The 22,970-nt window shown below is 42.0% G+C and overlaps 1 protein-coding gene across 8 annotated transcripts in view; it reads left to right on the forward strand.

The window, feature by feature from the left end:
• LOC111068613 (protein boule) overlaps nt 1-22,970 on the forward strand; it is a 34,634-nt gene that overhangs the window by 10,389 nt on the left and 1,275 nt on the right. For 2 of the 8 annotated variants that reach the window (XM_022358212.2, XM_022358214.2), the window contains exons 2-7: nt 11,624-12,188; nt 12,267-12,420; nt 17,055-17,114; nt 17,207-17,342; nt 17,675-17,766; nt 17,834-17,870. In XM_022358212.2, the coding sequence (XP_022213904.1) occupies nt 12,070-12,188; nt 12,267-12,420; nt 17,055-17,114; nt 17,207-17,342; nt 17,675-17,766; nt 17,834-17,870 (598 nt within the window). In that variant the 5' untranslated portion in view covers nt 11,624-12,069. Of the gene's footprint in view, nt 1-1,218; nt 1,555-11,623; nt 12,189-12,266; nt 12,421-17,054; nt 17,115-17,206; nt 17,343-17,674; nt 17,767-17,833; nt 17,871-18,063; nt 21,523-22,970 lie in introns of those variants that run through there. The other 6 variants (XM_022358218.2, XM_022358220.2, XM_022358213.2 and 3 more) reach the window with 6 other exon arrangements.

Consider the following 22,970-nt stretch of genomic DNA (forward strand, 5'->3'; position numbering starts at 1 on the left):
AGAGAATAGGGACAAAGAACTGAGAAGCAAGACTGAGAAACAGGAGCAAACAGATCCCTTCCACAGAGAGAAATTAAAGCAGAGAAGAGTTAAAAGGGACAGGAGACAGAGAGCAGAGAAAATACAGAGAATATGGAAAGAAATGATACAGGAGACGGAGAAGGAAGACAAACCAAGAGACACGAAACAGAGATAAGAAGAAACCTTGAGAACATTCTCGGAAGAATGGAAATGATATTAGAAGACGTTGGGAAGCCGAGAACAACGTTCTAAGAGACAGCGAGAGAGAAACAGAGAAACGGACTAAAGGATAGTGACAAAAAAGAGACCAAAACAGAAGCAGGAAGTAGTGGGGGGGAGGGTGGAGAGGGACAAGCAGAGGAACAAAACAATTCTTTTCTTTATGCGTGTGACACACAAAATTTGTGTGTTTTTATGTTTGTTGTTGTTCCTCCTTTTTTATGTTGTAACATTTTCTTCTGTGTGTATACCACAGGCGAAATCGTGCTCCTCCTGCTGGCTGCCCACCACCCCAACTCCCCCGTAATCTAGCCATCGCCATTTCCCGCTTTCCCTTACCCTTACCGAATCCCCGCCCCCCCCTCAACTTCCAGACCCCTTCCTGTTTCACCCAGAAAATAGTCACACAGCCATATCAAAATACGACGCGCTCTCTTTCTCTATTACGCTCTCTCTCCATCTCGCTTCCTCGTCGCTCTTTTCCCCCCCTTTTGCCTCTTGACAGTCGTCGTCCTTCCTCCTCCTCCTACACCCCTATTGCCACTTCTTTTCATTCTCTTCCTCCCACAAACTCCTTCCCTTTCCGCTTTCGGTTTGTGTCCCTTGTGTTGCCGTTTCGCACACGTTGCGTATACGTAATGCCCACGATAAACAACAAGCAACAACAACAGCAATAGCAACCCTTTCCACCCATTACCCCACACACCTCCCCTCCCTTCGATCCTTAACATGTATGGTTTTTTTGGTGGGTGGTGGATGGAAAAGCTAGAAAATTTGTTTATTCAAATTTTTGGACTGGTTTTCTGTTGACCTTTTTTCTGAACGCCATTTGATGAGTGGATAAACGATGCTTTGGACCAACCAACAGTCAACATTCCAACAAACACACCACACCCCCAACTACGCCCACATATGATATGATATCAGATATGAAGTGAATGAATGAATGAATGATTAAAACCCTTAAACTTCTTTCAGTCATCGTTCGTTCATTCGTGGCTCCAATTGAAAAGATTCTTCAAGTAAAAATCAATAAAAAAAAATCCATCAATGCGTGCACCGTAATCCATATAAAAAGTGATAAAAGATACAAAATTTATGCAAAACAAATACTAAACAACAACAAAAGAGGTGCTAATATATAGTTAAAGCCGTTTACGTTAGAGCCCCACATAGGCGCCCCAAAAAAATTGTTAAGTTTGTCGAACAAAAGTGAATCCGAGTTAGTGGAAAGTTTTTTCAGCTACATTATTCTGGTAGTAGCTGCAACAGAGAGAGAGAGATAGAGAGAGAGAAAACCCAACAGAAAAGAAGGTAAAATATATATAGTTAATGTTGTGTGTGATATTTTTAGTTGCATTTCGTCGCTGATGAAATGCTTGGGAATATCAAAACGTCGCATAAAGAACTGCTGCTGCTGCTCCTAGAAATGCCAGCAGTTTCGAAATAACCCACGCGGTTTCTCTCTCTATAGAGAAATAGATAGATAGAGAGAGAGAGAGAGAGAGAGAGAGAGAGAGAGGAGAACCAATGGGAAATGTCGCCCCTGGGGATAGAGGAAAGATATAGAAGAAAAATAATGCCGCGGCGTTTTGTTGCCAAGACTTTTCTCTTGTAGAGGGTGTTTGCTCCTCTTCCGATTGATTGCTAGATTTCAACTAGAATGAAGATATTTCCCCGGAATTCGAATGTTTTCGCTGGGAAAACATTCCTCGAACAACAAACGTATTCCTGGGATACTACACGTACAGAGCGAGGGAGATAGATACTTTACCGGGAACACTGGGCGCGCCCCTCGAGGACATTTCTGTGAGCTTTCAATTCCTTAAATCTTTTTGCCTTTTTGGCTTATATAAATTTATGCCCTGTCTTGGGGGCAAAGTCCCTGTATCTGTATCTGTAGCTGTATGTTTTAGCCAGCGGCAGAGACACCCTGTACATAAATCTAAAATTATAATGCGCACCCCCCTGGTCCCCCTCTCGTTGCTCTTCCATATTCATATACCCCCACCAGCCTCTCCCTGTGGCACTCTTTTGGGCTCTTTTCCCGTTTGTCGCCTTGGCTACTGGCTACAAGTGAAATTCTCCTTACTTGAGAGATTTTTCTTTATAAGCAACGCGACGCGACGCGACGCGACGAGACGCGACTCATGAGATGCCGAAAGTACTTTTGCTTATATGTTTTCATTTAATTTTCTTTTCGCTAAAGATACAAAAATGGCGAATGCCGCCGCTAGGCAGCCAGCCGGGCAGGCAGTAAGCTAGCAGCAGCCAAGACGCCAGCCATCATTGGCGACAGCTGTTCTATGGGGGAGGAGAAGTGTGGTAGCAGGGGGCGTGTGTACGCCCTCTCGCTCGCTCTCTCTCTCTCTGTCAGCTGCCGCTGGCAATAAAAACATATAATGCCCAGCGGCAGCGGCGGCGGCGGTGGCAGCATCAGAGTTCTCTGCTCAGTTATCGAAACGATTTCTCGTAAACCAAAAAGTCAAGACATCAGCAGGCAGCAGCGGTGAGGGGGGGCGAGCGCCCAAAGTTCAATGGCGGGGTGCTGGGGGGTTAGCGAGAGTTAGGGCCATAAAGAAAATCTGTGTCACATGGAAAACAAGGCGTTGAAATGTGCTGTGATGCCTTTAAGCTTTGACTTTGTCTAAGAATCGAATGTTAGCCGGCGGCAAGGGACAAAATTGTATCTAGTTGATGCTCCAGTTTGTGCCCATTCACCGCCTTTGAACCGTGGGCCCCGCCCACATGCAAAATGGTCACCAAAAAGCAACGGTAACCCGAACTTGCACTCTACCGTGGCCACAAAAGCCCCTCTTGCCCCTAGCTGTTGGCCATTTGGACACACAACAGAGCAGATGTGGGTCCACAGAGAGAGAGAGGGACAGCCGGACACACCCACCTGAATAATCCATATGCAAAGAGTGACGAGAGGAGAGGAGAGAAGAGAGAGAGTGGCGCTGCCCCCTAGCCGTGTGGGTCAACTGCGTGCGGCTGTTATGGGCTCCATTCCATTTGTTTGAATTTGAAAAGTGTGACCATAAATAGAACCCCCCACCCCCCCAGACGATAGCAGCCCTTCCTCCTGGGCATAGAGTGCTGCCCATATCGATGCGGATCGTGGATCGTGAATCGGTTCGGGGTTCTGGCTGTTGCGTTTTTTTTTTATTATATTTTGCATACGAGAATCGGAAACCCAAAGATGATCTGCCACAATGCTTGCTAGCGAGTGGAGCGCTGCATTGAAGCGGAATCAGTGCTGCCCCCTTCAACTCTGCCCCTTCCTCCCTCACTCTGTCTCTCTCTTTCTCTCTATAGTTGTAGGTCTGGTTTAGAGCAGTGTTTTTCAAGCCATTCATGCCATTCATTCATTCATTCGTTCGTTCGTTCGTTCGTCTAACGACTACATATTCCGTTTCCACGCTTCATTCATGCTTTGGAACAGCGCACAAAAGTTAATATTAGTTATCTGCATATTTTCACGGTTCTCCAAATGCTGCCCACAAGCGGATGCAGCACACACACACACGCACACGCACAGAGATACAGATACAAACTAGAAAACTACAAATGGCAATGGGCGGGAGGGAGTTCGGGCTTCGGAACAAAAGTTGTTGCAATGTGAGAACTTTGTGCACAAAGTTTTTGCAACGATTTTCCAACGATCAATTATCGCATTAAATCTATCGATTATAGTGTCGAATTTTAAGTGGAATGTGAAAAGCGATTCGAAAGATACAAATGTATCTTGTGTGTGTGTTTACTCATGTCTTTCCACGCGCCATACAGATTTCCGGCATTTCAATTGAGTTTTTATTTTGTTTATAATTTGATTTGATTTTATTGTTATGAGGTTGAGAGGTGTGGGCCCAGCTGTTAATTGGGTAGCTTCCAAAAAGATGGATAGATACTTAGATACATTACGTATCTTAATAAGCGTGTCAGTCACAAAGTCATGGCTGCAGATACAAAGCGATAAATACTCGTGTCTCTCGGCTGTTTTATGTGAGAGATATTTCTCATTTGCTTTGTGTGTGTGAGTGTGTGTGTGTGTGTGTGTGGTGTGGGCTTATCTGTGATAGATAGATACAGAGATACATTTGCATAACTCTAGAGCAAATTAACTCTGTGCAACATTTAGCCATAAGCTGCAACAGCAGCTGCAGCTTTGCATTTTCCATTCCCTTAAGTGGGTCACAAAATTTAAGACGCATTATGGGCCAAGAATATTATGGCCAAAAGCGAAAATACAAGGGGGAAAAGACACAGAGATACAGAGATACAAATGTAGAGGTAGAGCTGCAGATACAGATACAGATACAAATGAAGGCAGGCAGAGGTAGAGGTAGAGATGCAGATGCAGAGGCACACAGCCATAGCTGCAGGCAGAGGCACAGCTACAGAGGCTACAGAGATACAGCTGCAAGCAGAGGCACTGCCACAGATGCAGATGCAGGTACATGCATATATGTATGTACATATGTAGATATGGTTGTTCTCAAACCGAATCGTGGCAGTGGCAGCGTCAGCGACTGATTGAAGTGCGAGAACAAAACCAACAACAACGGAAAGCAGCAGAAGGCAGGCAGGAGAAGCAGCAGAAGGCAGGCAGGAGAAGCAGCATCGCTGCAGGAGAATGGGTGGGCGCTGCTGGTGCCTTTGATGGAGGATGACATGCTCCTCAGCTGCGCTTTTTTCACTTTTCAACACACACACACACACAGAACATGCCCCCTCGGCCCCTCTCTGTCTCTTTCCTTCGGTGCGACCCATTGTCTGCATTTTTCGCATTTTAATTTTATGCTTTTGGCCTGGCCTACAACTCACCGACAAGAGAAGATGCGAGGCAGAGCGAGAGACAGGGAGAGAGAGCGGAACAAAGGCAGAAGAGGCGGCGGCAGCAGCAGCAGCTGCCGTCTACAAAAATAGTTGGCAACCTCTTCACGCCTCCACACACACACACACACACACACACACAGAGGAAAGTGCCCCCCCTGCCCCATGCCCCTGTCATCACACTCTTTACAACTGCCACAAACCGCCCTTTCCCCTCGTTCCACCCCTGAGTCACACTTTTACGTCATTTCTTTTCACTTTTTGCCTCCTTTTATTTGGCTGGTGTTGGTGCTGGTTCGGGTGCTGCTGCTGGCTTTTCCTTTTGACATTTCCTTTGGTAGAGCATTTTCTTTCCATTTCTATTTTTCGCTTTTTGTGTGATTGCATTTTTATGGGTCCCTCCCGCCGTCAGCGGGACTGTGACTGTGACTGTGAAATTTGCATATTTATGCTTTATTTTTGGGAGTTTTCTTTTACACCTGATGCCACAGGACCAACTGCTCCGCCCTTCATCGATGATCCTGCGCGTGTCTCCTGCTCCTGCTCCTGTCTGCTGTCTTCGGATTACGTATACGGACTTTGGAAATTGTTTTTTAATGACTTAATTTGCCACAGCATTTAATGGATGGGCTCTCGTATCGCTCCCACAGAGAGCCCTTTCAGCCTTCCTCTCCATTACGCGCCCGCTCGCTCCCTCGCCTTTCGTGTCTTCTGCTCGTCTCTTCTTTCTGTATATCAAATTCCGCTTAAATCCTTTGTCAGCGTAGACAATAATCCGCATCAGGGGGACATCCAATCCAACCAGAAGCTGCCAACCAGCCAACCGTCCTTCCTTCTAGCCTCCCCCGACCATCGCTCATACGCAGCGTTGTCCCTGCCCCCAACCCGCGCAGCCGTAAAGCCCTGAAACCCTGAAGAGTGGCAATAAATCATCCAACCGAAAATGCTTCAAAAAACGGAAACTTTTTGCTGCAGCAGCATCCAGCAACCGCAAGCAAATACACATATGTCAGTGGGAGGGGTGGAGAGATGGAGGGGGGGAATGGAATGGAAATGGTTGGAAACTTCATGAGTTAGATGGATCTCTGGCTCTGTGGATATATATTTGCCTGAGATTAATTCCGAAACCAGAAACACCAATCCGTAGGAAGACTTCAAGTTCTCCCCCCTCACTCTGTCTCCCGCTGCGGGGCACAAATATTGGACAAGGGCCAAAACAGAAAAAAAACAGAAAAAAATAAGGAAAAACTAAGATCCAAATACAAATACAAGAAGTTGGACAGGCAGTGGCAGTGGCAGCGGCAGCGGCAGCGGCAGAAGCAGCAAAAGTTTCATTGTTTCACACAAGTTTTTTGGCTTTGATACGCACACACACATGCAAGCAAACACGCCACATGCCACACACACACACACAAACATACACACACAGGCATACAGATACTTCGTAGCAATTTGTGCTCGCGCTTTTGTAGTTTAACGTTTCCCTTTTGCTGCTGCCGCTGCTGCTGCTGCTGCTGCTGCTACTTCTGCTGTTGGCTTCTACTGTCGAGGATTATGGATTTTTGTGTGTGCCACATAGTATATGTATGTATGTAGGTGTGGGCGGGGGCAAGAGGGAAAGCAGGAGTGGCAGGCAGTAGAAGAAGGAAGAAGAAGGACGAAGGGCACAGAAGAAGAAGTGGGTGGCTGGCTTGGATGTTGGTGATGTGTAGGGAGCGGATGGATGTGCCTCCATCCCTTGATGGCAGGCCATCAATTTAGCTGCTGCTGCTGCTGAGGCCCAAAGCCCAAAGCCCTGCGACTCGTGTCTCGTGTCGTCTCCTCCTCCTCCTTCTTCTTGCTTCCCACCATTCACAACACGACGAGGACGGGGATGGGGATGTGGACGAGGATGATGATGATGATGATGATGTTTGTCTGTTGGTTTGTCTGGCGCTGCCGTTCGCTCTGGTTCTGCTTCTGTGTGCTACAATTTCCTTTCACTTGACTGACACCCAAAAGCCCCATGCACCCATCGTCCACACACACAGTCCATGTCCTCGTCCTCGTCTTCGCTCAAGGATTGTATAACATGTGGGCGGATTGCAGAGGTGGGCCGAGAGTCGAGCGTTGAGCGTCGAGTCGAATCGAGGCGCTCGAGGCACTTCCACTTCCGGCGGACTGTCCGTCAGTCAGTCCGTCAGTGCATCCACATATCCCATGGATATGTGTGGTTGTGTGTGTGTGTGCCATTTTTGTGCGCTTTCTCACTTTACACTTGACTTGGCCTCCTGACTGACTTTTGCTCTTTTCTTCTCTACTCTCGTGATTCCCCTTCTCCCTCTCTCTCTCTGCTTCTTACGGGGAACTTCAATTGACCTTTGGCCTCCGCCACTCTGTTTCCATTCCATTGAGATTTCATATCCTTAACCCACTCGCTGCCACATGGCTGCTGTGAGTAGGCGGCGTTCCTTTTTTAGTTAAGTTATGCACCAACACGTACATGCCACAGCGTCATCGTCATGCCTCAGTCATTCAGCCATCAGAGCCATTCAGCCATCAGAGCCATGAGCTTCTACTCCTAGTGCTGCTGCTGCTGCTGCTGCCCCTCCGAAAATGTTTCCTCCTCCTGCTGCTGCTGCTTGCCTCGTGATGTTTGCCGTTATGGGCTCTTAAGCTGTTTTGAGCCACAGCCTTTTGCTGTTGGCTAATTGTCCTTATGTGACTTGGATACGGACTTATCTGTGGGGATGGATGGAAGGATGCATGGATGGATGGACAGATGGTTGGGATGGCCAACAGGATATGAGTGCACACACGGGGGATTTCTGCTGTCACATGCCTCCTTCCTCTCCCCTCTACCCTCTTCCCTCACCCCGTTCCACTCTCCTAGCTCCTATCTGATGGTGCCACACATTTTGTGTAGCATACTGCCAGGCGCAGCAATTTCACCTTTCCCTTTGCTTTCTCTTTCGCCCTGTGTGTCAGCGTTTTATCAGCACCTGACTATCGACTCGCCTTGGGTCTGCCACATTTTGGCAAGGACGAACACACACACACACACACATATACACCTTTTGCATACGAGGACAAAGGATGTGCACGTGTAGCAGGAGTACAGTGAACACTGGCTTTGCTGTTTTGTTATCTGCTACTTGGGGACGGCACAGACTGCACAGACTGTCTCTTGTGTGCAGTTTAGTTTTTAAATTGTATTTCTACGGGAAAGAACTGCTGCTACTCCTGCCAAACACTCCTCCTTCCTTCCTGCTGCCAAACACTTCTCCATCCTTCCTTCTGCCACACACTTTTTGCTTCCCTATTTCCTTTGCATTGGCTCCTTCCCTTTTGCATCCTTCCTGATTGTTTCTGCTGCTTCTCTGACTCTTCTCTCCTCTTGGCCTTACTTCGCTGCTTCTCTCTGTTGGCCTTCTTTCCCTCCAGTGCTCCCTATGCTTTCTCCTGGCACTGGCAGCCCCCTTTTGGCCTTGTTCTTGGCCACACAGCTGTGTGTTTTTACTTCATTTCCTTTTCTATACGCCGCGTAGTATCTGTGCCACACTCTGCCACACTTTGCCACGTTCGCCAGTTTTATAGGTCAACCTTGCACTCTCTCTCTCTCTCTCTCTCTCTCTCTCACACACAGATTCATCTCCCTCCTCATAGCCAGAACTGTAGCTTCCCCCAATGGCCAACAGCTGTAGCTCTTCTACTGGCGTAGCCCTTCTACGTTCCTCTCTCTTTCATATTTGCCCAGAACTAGAACTAGCACACACTCCTTTTACTTTTCTCGCTAGCCACAACGAGAGCCTCCCCCTCCCACTTCCGCCCACCTTCTCGCTACCCACAGTTGCTCCTCCTCCTCCTCCATTTTCTCTCTTTTTGGCTAATTGCATTTCCCTAATTGGCCCAAAAGTTACGCTTGAAATGTGCCACAAAAAAAAAAAGTTTAAAAAAATGTGAAAAATGTAAAAAATAAATTGAGGAACGAGCAAATGAAACGCCGAAACTGAATGAAGCTCCACTGCCACTGCCATTGAATGTTTTTGTGTGTTGTATTAAATGTTGTGCGAATTCAATCGAATATTGAGCTGCAAACTGTAAACGTGTTTTTCCGGACTGCATTTCCCGCATTTCAACAGAGTGAGTGAGAGAGAGTGAGAGAAGTGAGGAATGATCCAATCAGTGTGCATTCCATCGAGGGAAATTATTAAATTCTTTAGCATGAGATCATGTATCTGTATCTGTATCTGCCACATACACTCCCACGAGAGAGAATTGCCGTAGTCGTATCGTGTCCGTATCTGTATCTGTATCTATGGGATACGTGAAGCCCCCATGGATAATAAAATTCTTCATCGTCAGCCATTACTCGCGCAATTTTCGCACGTGGAATTTTGCAATATTGTGGAGTAGCCAGCAGCAGCCAAACACCCAAGCACACACCCACCGCCATGTGGCAGAGACTGAGGGAATGATGGGCGGACTGCCTGATTGAATGACTGACAGCGGGGAGAGGTGGCCGATTTTTTGGCCGCGGGGTGGTTGGTAGAGTTTTAAGCTGCTGCTGTTGATTAAATTCCATTGATGGAGCGACTGCCACTGCCACTGGCACTTGCTACCTTCCGTTGTCATGCCTCTACCTCTACGCTTCGATGCTGACTCTGTGATTTTTCCGGCCTGACCTCTGGCCTCCAGCGCTAGGTAGCCGTGCTGTGGGTGTTTCCATGGCCGATGTCGATGTCAGGGGCTTCTCGTCTCTTCTCTGCTGGGGTCTTCCGCCGTAATGAATATATTAATTATTTATACTCTGGTTTTCTCTCTCTCTCTATTTTTTCTCTGTTCTCACAGTTTTTCGCTCCTGCTGCTACGTCACTCTTCAATTCTTCTAATACCTAGGCCTTAAAGTTGCTCAAAAATCAGCCATAATTTCACACAATTTTAATAATTAAGATTTCTGTGTGTGAATGAGGGCCGGACACTCATGTATCCCATCCATGAATCATGTCAGGGGCACTTAGACATCGCCCACTTTTCGTTGCTTCCGTTCGAGAGCCCAGAAAATCTATGCGGGGCCAAAAGCTTTTAGAGGAGAATACGAGTATGAACGGATTGCGACGAGTATTTATAGGATATATAGATATAGATACAAGCTACAGATATAGCCATAATCCGCCATAGAAGCGAAACGATTTTTGTCGGTTTTTAATGAGAGAAAAAAATTATATAAAAAAAAATATATAAAGATATTCATTTGACTATTGTTAAGCATATATATTTATAGTTGAACATAATTTATAGATACATTTGCATTAAATTTATTAGTTTCGAAGAGATAGAGATACTTTTGTGTTATTTTTTTTTCGTTCGTGTGGTCGAAAGTAGAGTTATAATCACGTGTTGTTGGCCCACACACACACATAGCACACACACGCGCGCAGCACACCGTTCATTAAAAAGATATCTGCTACGTGAATCCACAAATACACAGATACATATGTATCTGTAGGGGGGGTGCATGGGACATTCCGTGTATCTGATGAATCGATCAAATACAATTGAAATGTCCGAACGAAACGGAACGAAGCAAGCGAGCGAGCGGGCAAACGCCAACAGTTTTGACATTTTCATTGTTAATGAAAATTTTAATTATGTTTTCATTGCTATGTGCCAATCCCCCGGACAACGGACGGACGGACATCAGACGGACGGACGGACAGACAGTTGTTTTTTTTTTTGTGGGTTCTCCCTCTGATAAATGTGGAATGATAAGCGATACACATAGAGGTATACACACAAATAAAATATATCGTTAAATGGGGGTGATGTTTGGGGTTCTGTAACTGTAACTGTATCTGGTGGCATGCAATGTCCCTATTTTGGGGCATGTGCGTGTATCCCTTCATCTCGTTGATACATCAAATGTTTGTTCACAGCAAAGACGGCTGTCATCCATTCGATTGGAGGTTTCGGGCTAACTATATGTAAATGTTCACATAGATATCTCATAGATACAACTTAAAACGGTACTCTGCCTGCTGCATGCTGTGTCCATGTAGGCATGTATCTTTCAGATACATAAGTGTGTGCGGCGGCTGCTGTTAAAATTAAACTCTCTGTGCTATTTAGTTGTCTTTCGTCTCGTTGCCTCTGAAGGTGAATTTATGGTGCACACATGTGTGGCACTGCCAGGCAGCATCAGCAGCAGCAGTCTACCTACCACTCTCTCTCTCTCTCTCTCTCTCTCTCTCTTTCTGTCTCTCCCTGTATCTGCGTAGCCGTGTATCTTTGTATATCTGTGCATTGAGCATTTTCCCTCGTGTGACATATGTCGCTGTGTGGCTGCTGCTTTATCGCCAGAAATAGATTCATTTCGAAATGTAGGGGGCAATTCTTTGTCTCTCTTTCTCTCTCTCTCTCTCTCTCTCTCTGGGTTTTCCTTATTTATTTTTTTTTTTTTTTGTAGTGCCCCGCCATGTGGCTGATTATTTTAATGGTTTATTAATGAGCACACAACTAACTAATTCTCTTCTCTCACTTTTCTATATAATTTCGATATCGTTTCTAGATTTAGAGCGAGTCAACAAAACAAAGGAATCTGTGTGGGAGAAGCCAGAGATACGTCAAAACCGAATAGAACTACAGATACATATGTATATTCTGTAGAATAAATATCACAAACGGATCAGAGGCAGAGCCAGTGCCAGAGCTATCGGCAGATACAGATTATATTTCCATCCATCTCTGTACCTATGCTTGCAACAACAATTATCACGTTATCAGCAGCAGCAGCAACAGCAGCAGCATCAGCACCAGCAGCGCCAATAGCCGCAGCCTAATTGTAGTCTGTCCAGTAACCCCAGTCGCATCCTTTCGAAGAAGGAAAAGGCAGAGCAAAAGGCTTTGCCACAGAGAAGATTTAAATTCGGCCAGCGCGCACCCCCAACGACAAATAACAGCCTCAAGATTCTGCCATTTGGGGCCAACTTTCGTCTGGAGACGACACCCGGTGAGATGCACAAAATATCGGCACAGCCGCCATCCTCAGCGCCTGCTGGTGGACTGGATGCGCCACTGGCGGCGCCCAAATATGGCACATTGATACCAAATCGTATCTTTGTGGGCGGAATAAGGTAAGACATGCTCTACCCCAGTTACATAACTATCCATGAGGTACACTTACTCATGTCTGTCTGTCTCTCGTGTTGCAGTGGCGATACCACCGAAGCTGATTTGACGCGCGTCTTCAGCGCCTACGGTACAGTGAAGAGCACCAAAATTATTGTGGATCGTGCTGGTGTGAGCAAGGGATATGGCTTTGTCACATTCGAGACAGAGCAGGAGGCGCAAAGACTGCAATCGGATGTGAGTATTGCTCCACTGAGAGACAAATCCTTTCTTATCCTGCTAATGCCGTCGCCTGTTGCAAAACAAAACAACAACTTTCAATTATGATTTCAACACCCGAACGAAAGAAAAGAACCGAGAAAAAAAAACACACTATACTCTCGTATAGATATCATCCATCCCATACACCTACAATCATACAAATTCTCATTTAAACTCTAGAATCGTCGTGCGATTATCGAGTATAAAGAGACACACACGACCGATAAAAAAAAACCTTATAAATTGTGATGATCCCTTCGATATTTTAGGGCCCCTACTGCCACCGACACCACCACCTATCTGACCCCACAACACACAAAAGATACTACTATATCTACTACTACTACTACTACTACTACTACTATGTACTACTACTACTGCTACTACTAGTATGAGACGCCGCCTTCTTCCTACTACCAGAACGACCACCACACTCCAGTAGGAGGGGGGCATACTTACATATATCATATGATATATCGTGTATGATATGATATGATATAATATGATTTATTGAGGATCGAAAGAAAATGATGATGTACCGCCTTTAGGTACGGACGGCACTCTCTTTGTTCCTGTTTTTTATAAATTTTTTTCCTTCTTATTGCGTTTTTTGCGTTGAGTTTTACGTTTCAAGCGTTACGTTATCCGTTTATCCATTATACGTTGCGTTAACATATTACGTTACGTTACGTTACCATTTCAATTACCGTTGCGTTTACGTTATATCGTTTTCATATTGCCACAGAAAAAACACCAACAAAACACACACACCTTTAACCCCCCTAAACACACACACACACACACACCCACAGATACACCTTATAGATAAACACACACACACAGATACAGATACACCTTATAGATGATACACCACCTTATATAGATCGAAAGTATAATGCCCGTGTTTTTGAGCGCAAATGCAAATTTGAAAATCAAATGTTGAGTTCCGTTGCACCGTTTTTAACCGCTCATATTTTAATTGCAAAAACTTCAAAAATTCAATTAGCAAAACCTTTGTTGGCCATTTGCTCCTTTGGTTGTTGTTTCTTTTTTTTTTTGTTTTTGTTTGGCCAAGAGATTAGAGACCGTACTTAAATAGAATTATTAGCCCAGATATTGCGTACCTTCTAGTGCCGTTAGTTCCGTTGCATTCCGTTCGTTGCATATTCTGATTATTGATTTTGATTTCGTGTAAATGTTGCTGCACATCTTTTACGTTTCTGCCTCTCAATTGTTGAATTACGAAATAAAAAAAATAAAAAAACCAAAAAGAAACAACAACAAAAACTACAACAATTCATGAACTTATAATACGATTTATTCCACAAGTAAGTGCGCCATAAAAAAAGTTCATTGAGCTGTAGATTGGTCTCTGTAGGGAAATGTTCCCAGTTCGATTCCAAGTCGGGTGGGTAGCCCACGCTCTATCTGCCACAGACACAACTTGTGGCATCCCTAATATAGACTCATGATCTGGGGACTGGCTGCCTCTGCCTCCTCCACTTCACTCCAGGTGCATACTAATTGATTATAATTATTGCATAACGACTGCCCTGTCCTGCCCCATGCCCCTGCCCCTGATGCAACTTTTAACCATTTCTGGTGGGGAAAATGCTCATCCCACATTTCTCTGGTTTTTGTTTCTCCCTCTCCCGCGCTCTATCTATCTGCAGCTTCCGCCGTGCGCTCTGTGCTCTGTGGCATATTAAGTGAAAAACTTTTGCTGCCTCGTCATTAATATGCATTGTTGTTAGCTCCACATTGTTGGGCTCCTCTTTGCAATTTTTTCCACTCGCTCTCTGGGACATACAAGTGTCCTTGGCAAAAGCCAAAAGGGGAAAAGCTAAAAGAGCGAACCACCAACCAACAACAAACAGAGCAACAGAGAGCAACAATGCAACGCTAGTACCTAGTACTCGAGTAATGTGCCCCAAGGCGGAACAACACAGCAGGATAACGACAACGACAACACTTCTATGCAACAACAAAAAAAAAAAGGCTGAAAACGGGCACGGACACAGGTCTAGGGCTACCAGCAGCAAACAATGGGCTTACCAACGTTTAACAAAGTTTTAATTTACACAAAAACACACACACAAAATTACACACACACACTGATAGTCATGGATCATACACGTATAGAGATGCACACACACTAATTAAATTTCATTTTTGAAAAGTTTCACATTCAGTTTTACCCATAAAGAGAGAGAGTGGAGGGAGGGAGGACACTCATCAAAAGCCACACAATGATATAAATACGAGGAAAACTAGGGTTTCGGGGAAAAACCACACGCACACAACTCTCCACCTCTCCATGTCTCTGCCTCACTGCTACCTCAATTTCTACTCTAATTTTCTGTTGGGAAACTAATCCTAAAGCCCTGCCAACCCCCACACCCACACCCATAAACAGCTATAGATTAGCACAAATTTGTGTGTGGCAGAGAATGGACTGCGGACCCCACAAAACGCATTTCGAATGTATGAGATTTGCCCAGAAGCAGCTCTTCAATTTTACATTATTTTTAGAGTGGACCCCAAAAAAGCAACCGTTAAAACAGTGAACAGCCTCCTCTTCTGTTGTCCTTTTGTTTGTGTGTCTGTGTGTGTGTGTGTGTGTGTCCTGCAGGGTGCGTGTCCGTGAGACAAAAGAAATGGAAAAGGCCGACCGTAAAAGCCAGGCCCCAGCCAAAAGGATTCTTAATTAAATTCAGTCAAGACAAGAAAGAAGTGGGTCCTGGTCTGCTCTCTGCTCTGCTCTGCTCTCTGGCATACGTTTCATCTTTAGTTTACTCTGTCGACTCGACTGTGTGCTCTCCTGGCCCTTTTGTTGGGGCCCTTATCCTTATGCCGAGGCTCGTGGCTCGTGGCTGGAGGACTCGAACATAAATGAAAAGAATGTTTGCCCGTCGGCGGTCAGAAAGGATACGCAGAAGAGGCCTTTACTTTTCTTGCCTTGCCTTGCCTTGCCCTGCCTTTCCTTATATTTCATTTTCATTTTCCACCTTGTTGTTGTTTTTTTTTTAACGACAACAGCAGCAGCAGGAACAGCATCTTCGTCGGCCTGCAAACATTTGCTTAGGTTAATGGTTATTACCGCTGATGCCAGGACAGGTCACTCGCTCGCTCCCTTCGTCCTCAAGGAGTCGGCTCTGTGCTTATCTCTCTCTTTGAGCAGCAGTAACAGTGGTGGAGCCATGTCCTTTTCAAGCGCAAATCACAAGGGTATCAGAAGCAGGACTAATTGGCAATTAAAGATGAACTCGTCGTCCCGGTCCTGCTGCTGTTGCTGTGGCTGCTGCTCCTGCTCCTGCTCTTACTTCTGCTCCTGAGCAGCTCTCAAAGCTGTCATCCTCTTCCGCTGAGTGCTAGTTTACTTACGATACTCGCATTAAATGTAAATTGGCTGTTGGCTCTGATACTCGTAAATATTGGCTCAAAGTGCGGGGGCCAAATGCATTTTTAATGGGCCGAAAACAAGGTCGGTAGCTGATCATCATCGACCGAAAAGGATTACCAAGAATACTTTCCATTGAAAGACGAAAGGGCGGTAAGGGGTATTTTAAAAGAGGATTTCAAGAAAAGCTCCCTTCAAAAAGGAAAATCTGATTTCGTTAAGGGAGAAAAGGGCGGTTTTCCACAATAAGTACTTTTGCCAACAATTTAATTTGATTTAATTTTTACATTTTTTGCGGTCTATCCTTACATATTTACACAAACCAAACACTTCTCTTCTCCAATGAGTTTTTCCATTTATGAATCAATTGATTTTCCGTTCGCAAACACGAAAAAAGGAGAAAAGAAAAGCCACAGCTTCAAAACAAAAAAAAGAGAAAACAGAAATATGTTAATTGTTCTTTAAACGCTTTTGTGCCATATTTTGAATACTTTTTTTTTTCTTTTGATCTCTTTCAATTTTTTAATGAGTTTATTATTCTGGTTAATTAATTTTTACTGGTTTTTTTGTTTGTTGATTAAAATGAGACATGTTGTTGATTTTCGTTGTGCCGCAAAACAAGGAAAAAAAATATAGAAAAACAAAAGATAAAAATTACAAAGTTTGCAAAAAGTGTTGGCAAATGAATTTTATCGCTTTTTAAGCCAGAAAAAAAAACATTGCTGCAAATATACTGTACATGACATTTTGTTGTAATAAAACATTACTTACACACCACTATATACTCACACACATACACATTATATATATATTATATAATACACATGTATTTGGTAATGGTATTTTTGCCTTGGCACGTGTTTCTCTCTCTAGCTCTCTCTCTCTCTGTCTCTATATAGCCATGGCCAAGCAAAAGATAATATCTTTAAAAAATAATGAACAAATGAATTTTTGAAACAGTAAAACCATAAAACCAAAAAGCGTTGAGCATTAATTTTTAACTATATTTTTGTTTTGGTTGAGATTTTTTAAATGCTGCTGCGTTCGATTTGAATTTGAATTTCTTCGTTCGGCTTGTGTGTTCGATAAATGCAAATCTAATGCGATTTCTAATGCACCCTCCATTTATGCTCTCTTCCTCTATTTCTTTCACATCTCCATGACATCCCATCTCTGTCGCTCTCTTTGGATCTCTCTGTGGAAATCACAGGGTGAGTGCGTGGTTCTACGTGATCGCAAATTGAACATTGCGCCGGCCATCAAGAAACAGGTGAGTCTTCCCACCCCCCCCTTTCTCCGTGAAAGAGAGGGGGTGTATGCACCCTTTTGCAGATAGTTTTACAGTTGTAAAACTTATTAAAGGTATTCCTCTTCGAACAGCCCAATCCTCTGCAGTCGATTGTGGCCACAAATGGAGCTGTTTACTACACAACCACGCCGCCGGCACCGATCAGCAATATACCGATGGATCAGTTTGCAGCCGCTGTATATCCGCCAGGTGAGTGCTTACCGTACCACCCCGTACTCCTCCTCTCTGTTCCACTATGAGACACATTCGCTGTATAATATTTCACACAAGTGAATGGATGTGCTCCTAGTGGAATAGTCGCCTGTTTTTGTCTGTTTTGAAGGATCTCTGAGTACTCATCATTTTGCAGCTTCAGTTCTTTGCTCAATTAAAAGTGTCTTTCTTTTCGTTTTTGTTCTTTTTTCTATATATTTCATATAAATCTCTTTCTATTTAATCAACAAACAACAATCTACTACTCGTACAACATCCAACAAAAAAAACCATCATCAATGTGTGGGGAACAATTTAACCAAACTTAGTTACTGACTTTACAGCCGCTGGAGTGCCAGCCATCTACCCACCTTCAGCCATGCAATATCAGCCATTCTATCAGTACTACAGTGTGCCAATGGTAAGTCATTTATATAATATAAAATACTACAGGGTATATACTGATTTGATGCATTCACATTTTACAGCAGAATGTACCCACCATTTGGCCTCAGAACTATCAAGGTGAGTGTTGAATCTACATAGAGCCATATGTAAATCTCTTGCCTTGTTCTGTCGTTTGTCGTAGTTTTTACACCAATATCTCGGTATATGCTTTCTTTTCTTTCATTATTTCTTGGCTGCACCACCAAACTACCAACCACCTCCTACAACAACTACCACAAACAAAAAAAAAAAATGAATACAAATAAAATAGGTTAAACCCTAAAAGAAACATAAAAGTAAAGCAATTTTCGTAGTCGCCAATTTTTCGTTGAGAGCTGCCCTGCAAAAAAAAAAAAAATATATATATAAATTAAAAAAAAAAAACCATATGAACAACAACATCAAATGCACGTGAAACTGCAACTACAACAACCAACAACAATCTGATATCTGATGATTCAACAAAAACAACAGCAACAACAACAACAATTTCTACAACAGAACTCCTGCCCCTCTGCCACTCTGATCGAAGCCGCCCAAGCAGCAGCAGCAGCGGCCGCACTTCTAGTTTCTAATTTTAGTTTATGATTTAATGTTAATTTAAAGTTATGTTTTAAGCTCCTGGCTCTTTAGTTTATTCAGCTATTACTGTACTGTCTAATGTAAATTAGTTGAATGCCATGTCCACCATCACATAGTATGTATGTATATGAACAAAATAGTAGCAAAAAGTGCAGAGTGGTGTGCCAGAACAGACTTCCTATAAAACATTTATGTTTTATTTTTGTAATTTACATCTATCTTTTTTCGGTTTTGCTTGCTGTATATAAAATATACAATATATAGAGCGGAGAATGTTCTCTGTAAATAGTAGTAGTCGCGCACTCATAGAAATATACATACTATATTTTACAACTGCTATATATACCATACTGGAAATACATACATACATATACATATGTACGTACGTATGTGTATGTATTCCATGAAAACGAAACGACTTTTTGAAGCCAATTTCTTGATTATTTTGTAGGAATTTATCCATGTTAACTTTTGAGAGGATGCAGACAGCCAGTGAGAGAGAAAGCAACAATAGGTGATGCTACTACTACTACTACTACAAACTACAAACTACAACAAATCCACAAGAACAACAACAGCAACAAAAGTAAACTACAACAAAATCATCAAATAGTACAGTACACACCACACACCCATACCATACAACACACACAACAGCTGCAATTTCGCAAAATGTTTAGTCAAAGAAAATTATATTGGAAGGAAGTGAAGGAAAAGCTCTTCACCCCCACACACACACACACAGATGTAGACCGAAATGCAGAAGGGAAAACCGATGGGGAAATTTTGTGTAAATTAAGCTGCTTATGTTATTAAAGGTACACCTACTGTATCTGTGTGAATTTAAAGTCCATCTGCCTTTGTGTGTGGTGTGTGTGTGTGGAAGATGGAATTTGTTGGTGCAAACATTTATGATGTGCAATTAGCGAAGAGAATGGAGAGAAGGAGTAGAACAGAGAGGGGCTTACTGACAAAACTGCACCACCAGAGTCAGTTGCAGCGAATGGAAATGGTAATGGGAAATACAGTGAAATTCCTCTAAACGGACAGGACAGTACCCAAAAATTAAATATGAAATATGTCTGTCTGGCTATGAAGGGGAGTTTCAACTGTATATAAGGAATGGGATGGATGTTGATAGAGAGAGGAGGCAGTTGAACACTTAAACAATATTTAAAACTATACTATAAATATATACATATATGGATATGATACTTACTATATACATAACTGGATTATACAGAGGCAGCAAATGTGAAAAGTACGCACACACACACACACACACACCACAGATACACCGAAACACAAACAAACACGCAGACACAGAATATATACTATAGATAATAACGGAATACAAATTGCATACATACATATAAACATATATATATATAGGATATATACGATATATGGTAGCTAAGAGAAGAGAAGAGAAGCGAAGCGAAGATGGCAGGGCAGCGATCGAAGATTAAAGACATAAAATTATGCATAAATTAATTTATATAAATATATACATACATACAATATACAGTACATATATATATATACATATATATACGTATAATGAAAATAACTGTAACTCGTAACTGTAACTGTAAACTGGTATACTGTTATACACAGACATACAAACATACACATACAGCGATACAAAGCAAAAAGAAGAATGAGAAGGAATGGAGTGAGGAAATGAATTAGCAAAGTAGACGACGGACAAAGTCAAAGCAAAAGCTACGCACACACTAACACACAAACACACTCACACACAGAAGAGAGAGAGTGGGGCTACGCAAGCCCTCCCTACTCTCTCAGCGATCAAAACTGAACGAAAAACAAACCTTAGTTTAAACGAAAAACAAAATATACTATACATACATACATATATATATACCTACTAAAAAGCAAGAGACATGAAAATGTTAAATCTAGTTACGTAAGCCAAGCAAAAAGTGAACTAAAAACGATGAAGAGAGAGTGGAAAACAAAAGAAACAAAAACAAAAAAGAACACACTATACAATAAAGATATTCAAAATATGATGCGAAAACATACACAAAACGCTCACATACAACCATATATGTATGCGAGACATATACATACTCGTATAGAGAGACTATTAAAAAGCTAAACTCAAAGCTCTAGCAAAATGGAAAAACAAAAACAAAAAATACAAAAAACGATAAGTAAATAGTTAAAAAATAAAAACAAACTCAAGCAATACATAGACACTCATAGGTGTGTGTTACACAAGAATATAGTTAAATATATATATAAATCGAAGAATAAATAATAATTTAACTAAAGTCTATAATAATAACAATTATAAACAGGAAGTGAAAACTAATGTACATCAAGCAAAATGCGAAATCTGCAAAAATGTTGTTTTATCATCTCTGTTTTTTCTACCGTACATACAATACATACCCCGAAGTAAACGTAAAAAATTCTGTTGTATCTACATACTGTATTGTTATGATGATGATGATGAATCAAAAACAGGAACGTCTGAATGTTTGTTAACCAAAAAATTGTTTAAATACGAATCTGAGTAGGCAACATTTGCGGGGGCAGAATGTAGGGCTGTAGGGCTGGTGGAGCTGAAGCGGGGCGACTGGCGAGCGAGAATTCCATTCAAAATTGGTGCATAATTTGGCTGAAATTCGAAAAAAAATATTCATATATTATATATACTCGTACGTGTATGCCTTATTGAATCGAAAAAAAAAGATATTATTTGCCCCATTGTAAAGAAAATAATAAACGAGAACCCAGAGGTTTCAAAAATACCTGCTAAACAACAACAACAACAGAGGTCGCCGGGGGAGTCGCCACAGAAACCGCCAGAAAATACCATAGAAAATCCTCACAGAGTCCACACGACGCACACACACTGCCACCGCAAATGCAACTGAACTTTGGATTCAATAAATTGTTGAGAAATTTTTACTAAATTGTTAAATAGTTAAATACAAAACGAAACATTTTTAAATCGAATCGTAACAATAATTAGGAATCACACTTTGTCGAGGCAAAGGCGATAGAAAAAGCGAAAGCGAAAGCAACCCCAAACAAAATGAAACGAAATGGAAAGCAATAATTCAGAAGACAGGCTCTAGTTAAAAACTACTCGTAAACTACTGAAAAACAAGTCGAAGAAGCAACATAGAAACCACCAAGCAAGAGAGCGAGGAGTACTTACATATATGTCAGTCAATATGGATTTTATTTAGTTGGAATAGAGCGTTCGGTTCGCCCGCACAACAAATGAAACGATACAATACGATGCGATACTCAAGTCGAATATGAGAATACATAGGTTCTTAGAGTTGGGGATCCTCGATGGAGAGATTCCCCATTGCTGGGGCATGGGCAGAACGATTGAACTGATGAACTGGAAGAAGAAATATAATATTTCATACCTTATTAGCGTTCAAATGTTTTCGTTGACCATCCCAGCAATATCTTATCTTCCGCAGACTAATCGTTCAAGAATCAGATCATAACTAAAGTAAATCCAAGGCATAACTTAAGTATATACGTGATATTTTGAAAAAGCGAAAATTCATAAATTGTTTAGGTTTAAAACAATATTAAAATATATTATATATACAGATATATACATATATATATAAAACCATAAAGATTAAATTAATTAAACAAATGAATGAATGAACATTTTTGCTGACAAAACAAAACAAACAAACATACAACAAAAGAAAGAAAAACCAAAACAGAAGAGATGAAATGTTTGTAAACTCAATTTATTGTACGACTTGAATGAGAGAACACGGAAGACAGGAAGGAAGGAAGGAAGGAAGGAAAGGAAGGCAGTTCTTAAGTTTTTACTGAGCAGAAAAGAGAGCAGCAGAGAGCAGATTGTCCCATCGTAAAAATCTATTTAGTTTATATATAGTGAATATTTATATTATATATACATATATATATATTGAAATGAACAAATGGCAAACAAAAATAGCAATTAGAAAAACGTAAAGGGAAACGTGACAGAAAGAAGAATTATATATATATACAATACATATATATCATAGCGCAAAGAATAATATATATATATACACATATATATATAGATTTTAAAGAATGAAATGAAATGAAAGATCAACTGATTAAGTGCAGCTCAACTAAAGAGCACCACACACAACACAACACAACACACCACACCACACATGTTTTTAGACTAAGTACCTACCTACCTAAATGAATTCAACAATTATACATACATACATATGTATATCGTAATATGTATGAGAGATCATCATGAGGCGATAGGATAGGGAAAACGTCGGAAATGAGTTTGTACCACTTACGATAGATATAACGATACTATCCCATGATCATCACAGAAGAGTAATAAAAAGAGGAAACATATTTAACCACACACACACTCACACCCCTCCACACACACACACATACACACATACTACCTATATATATACATATATATAGATGAGAAGGAAGAAAAGAGAACGCATAAATAGCAATAACAATAAAGCAACAGCTACTTAATAATTTTAGCAAAATGCAAAACACAAAAAAAAAAAAAAAAATATGAGAAGAAAATACTAAAATTGCAAAAAAAAAACA

The sequence above is a fragment of the Drosophila obscura genome, unplaced genomic scaffold, assembly GCF_018151105.1.
Source record: "Drosophila obscura isolate BZ-5 IFL unplaced genomic scaffold, ASM1815110v1 contig_1, whole genome shotgun sequence".
In the NCBI taxonomy this organism is placed as follows: domain Eukaryota; kingdom Metazoa; phylum Arthropoda; class Insecta; order Diptera; family Drosophilidae; genus Drosophila; species Drosophila obscura.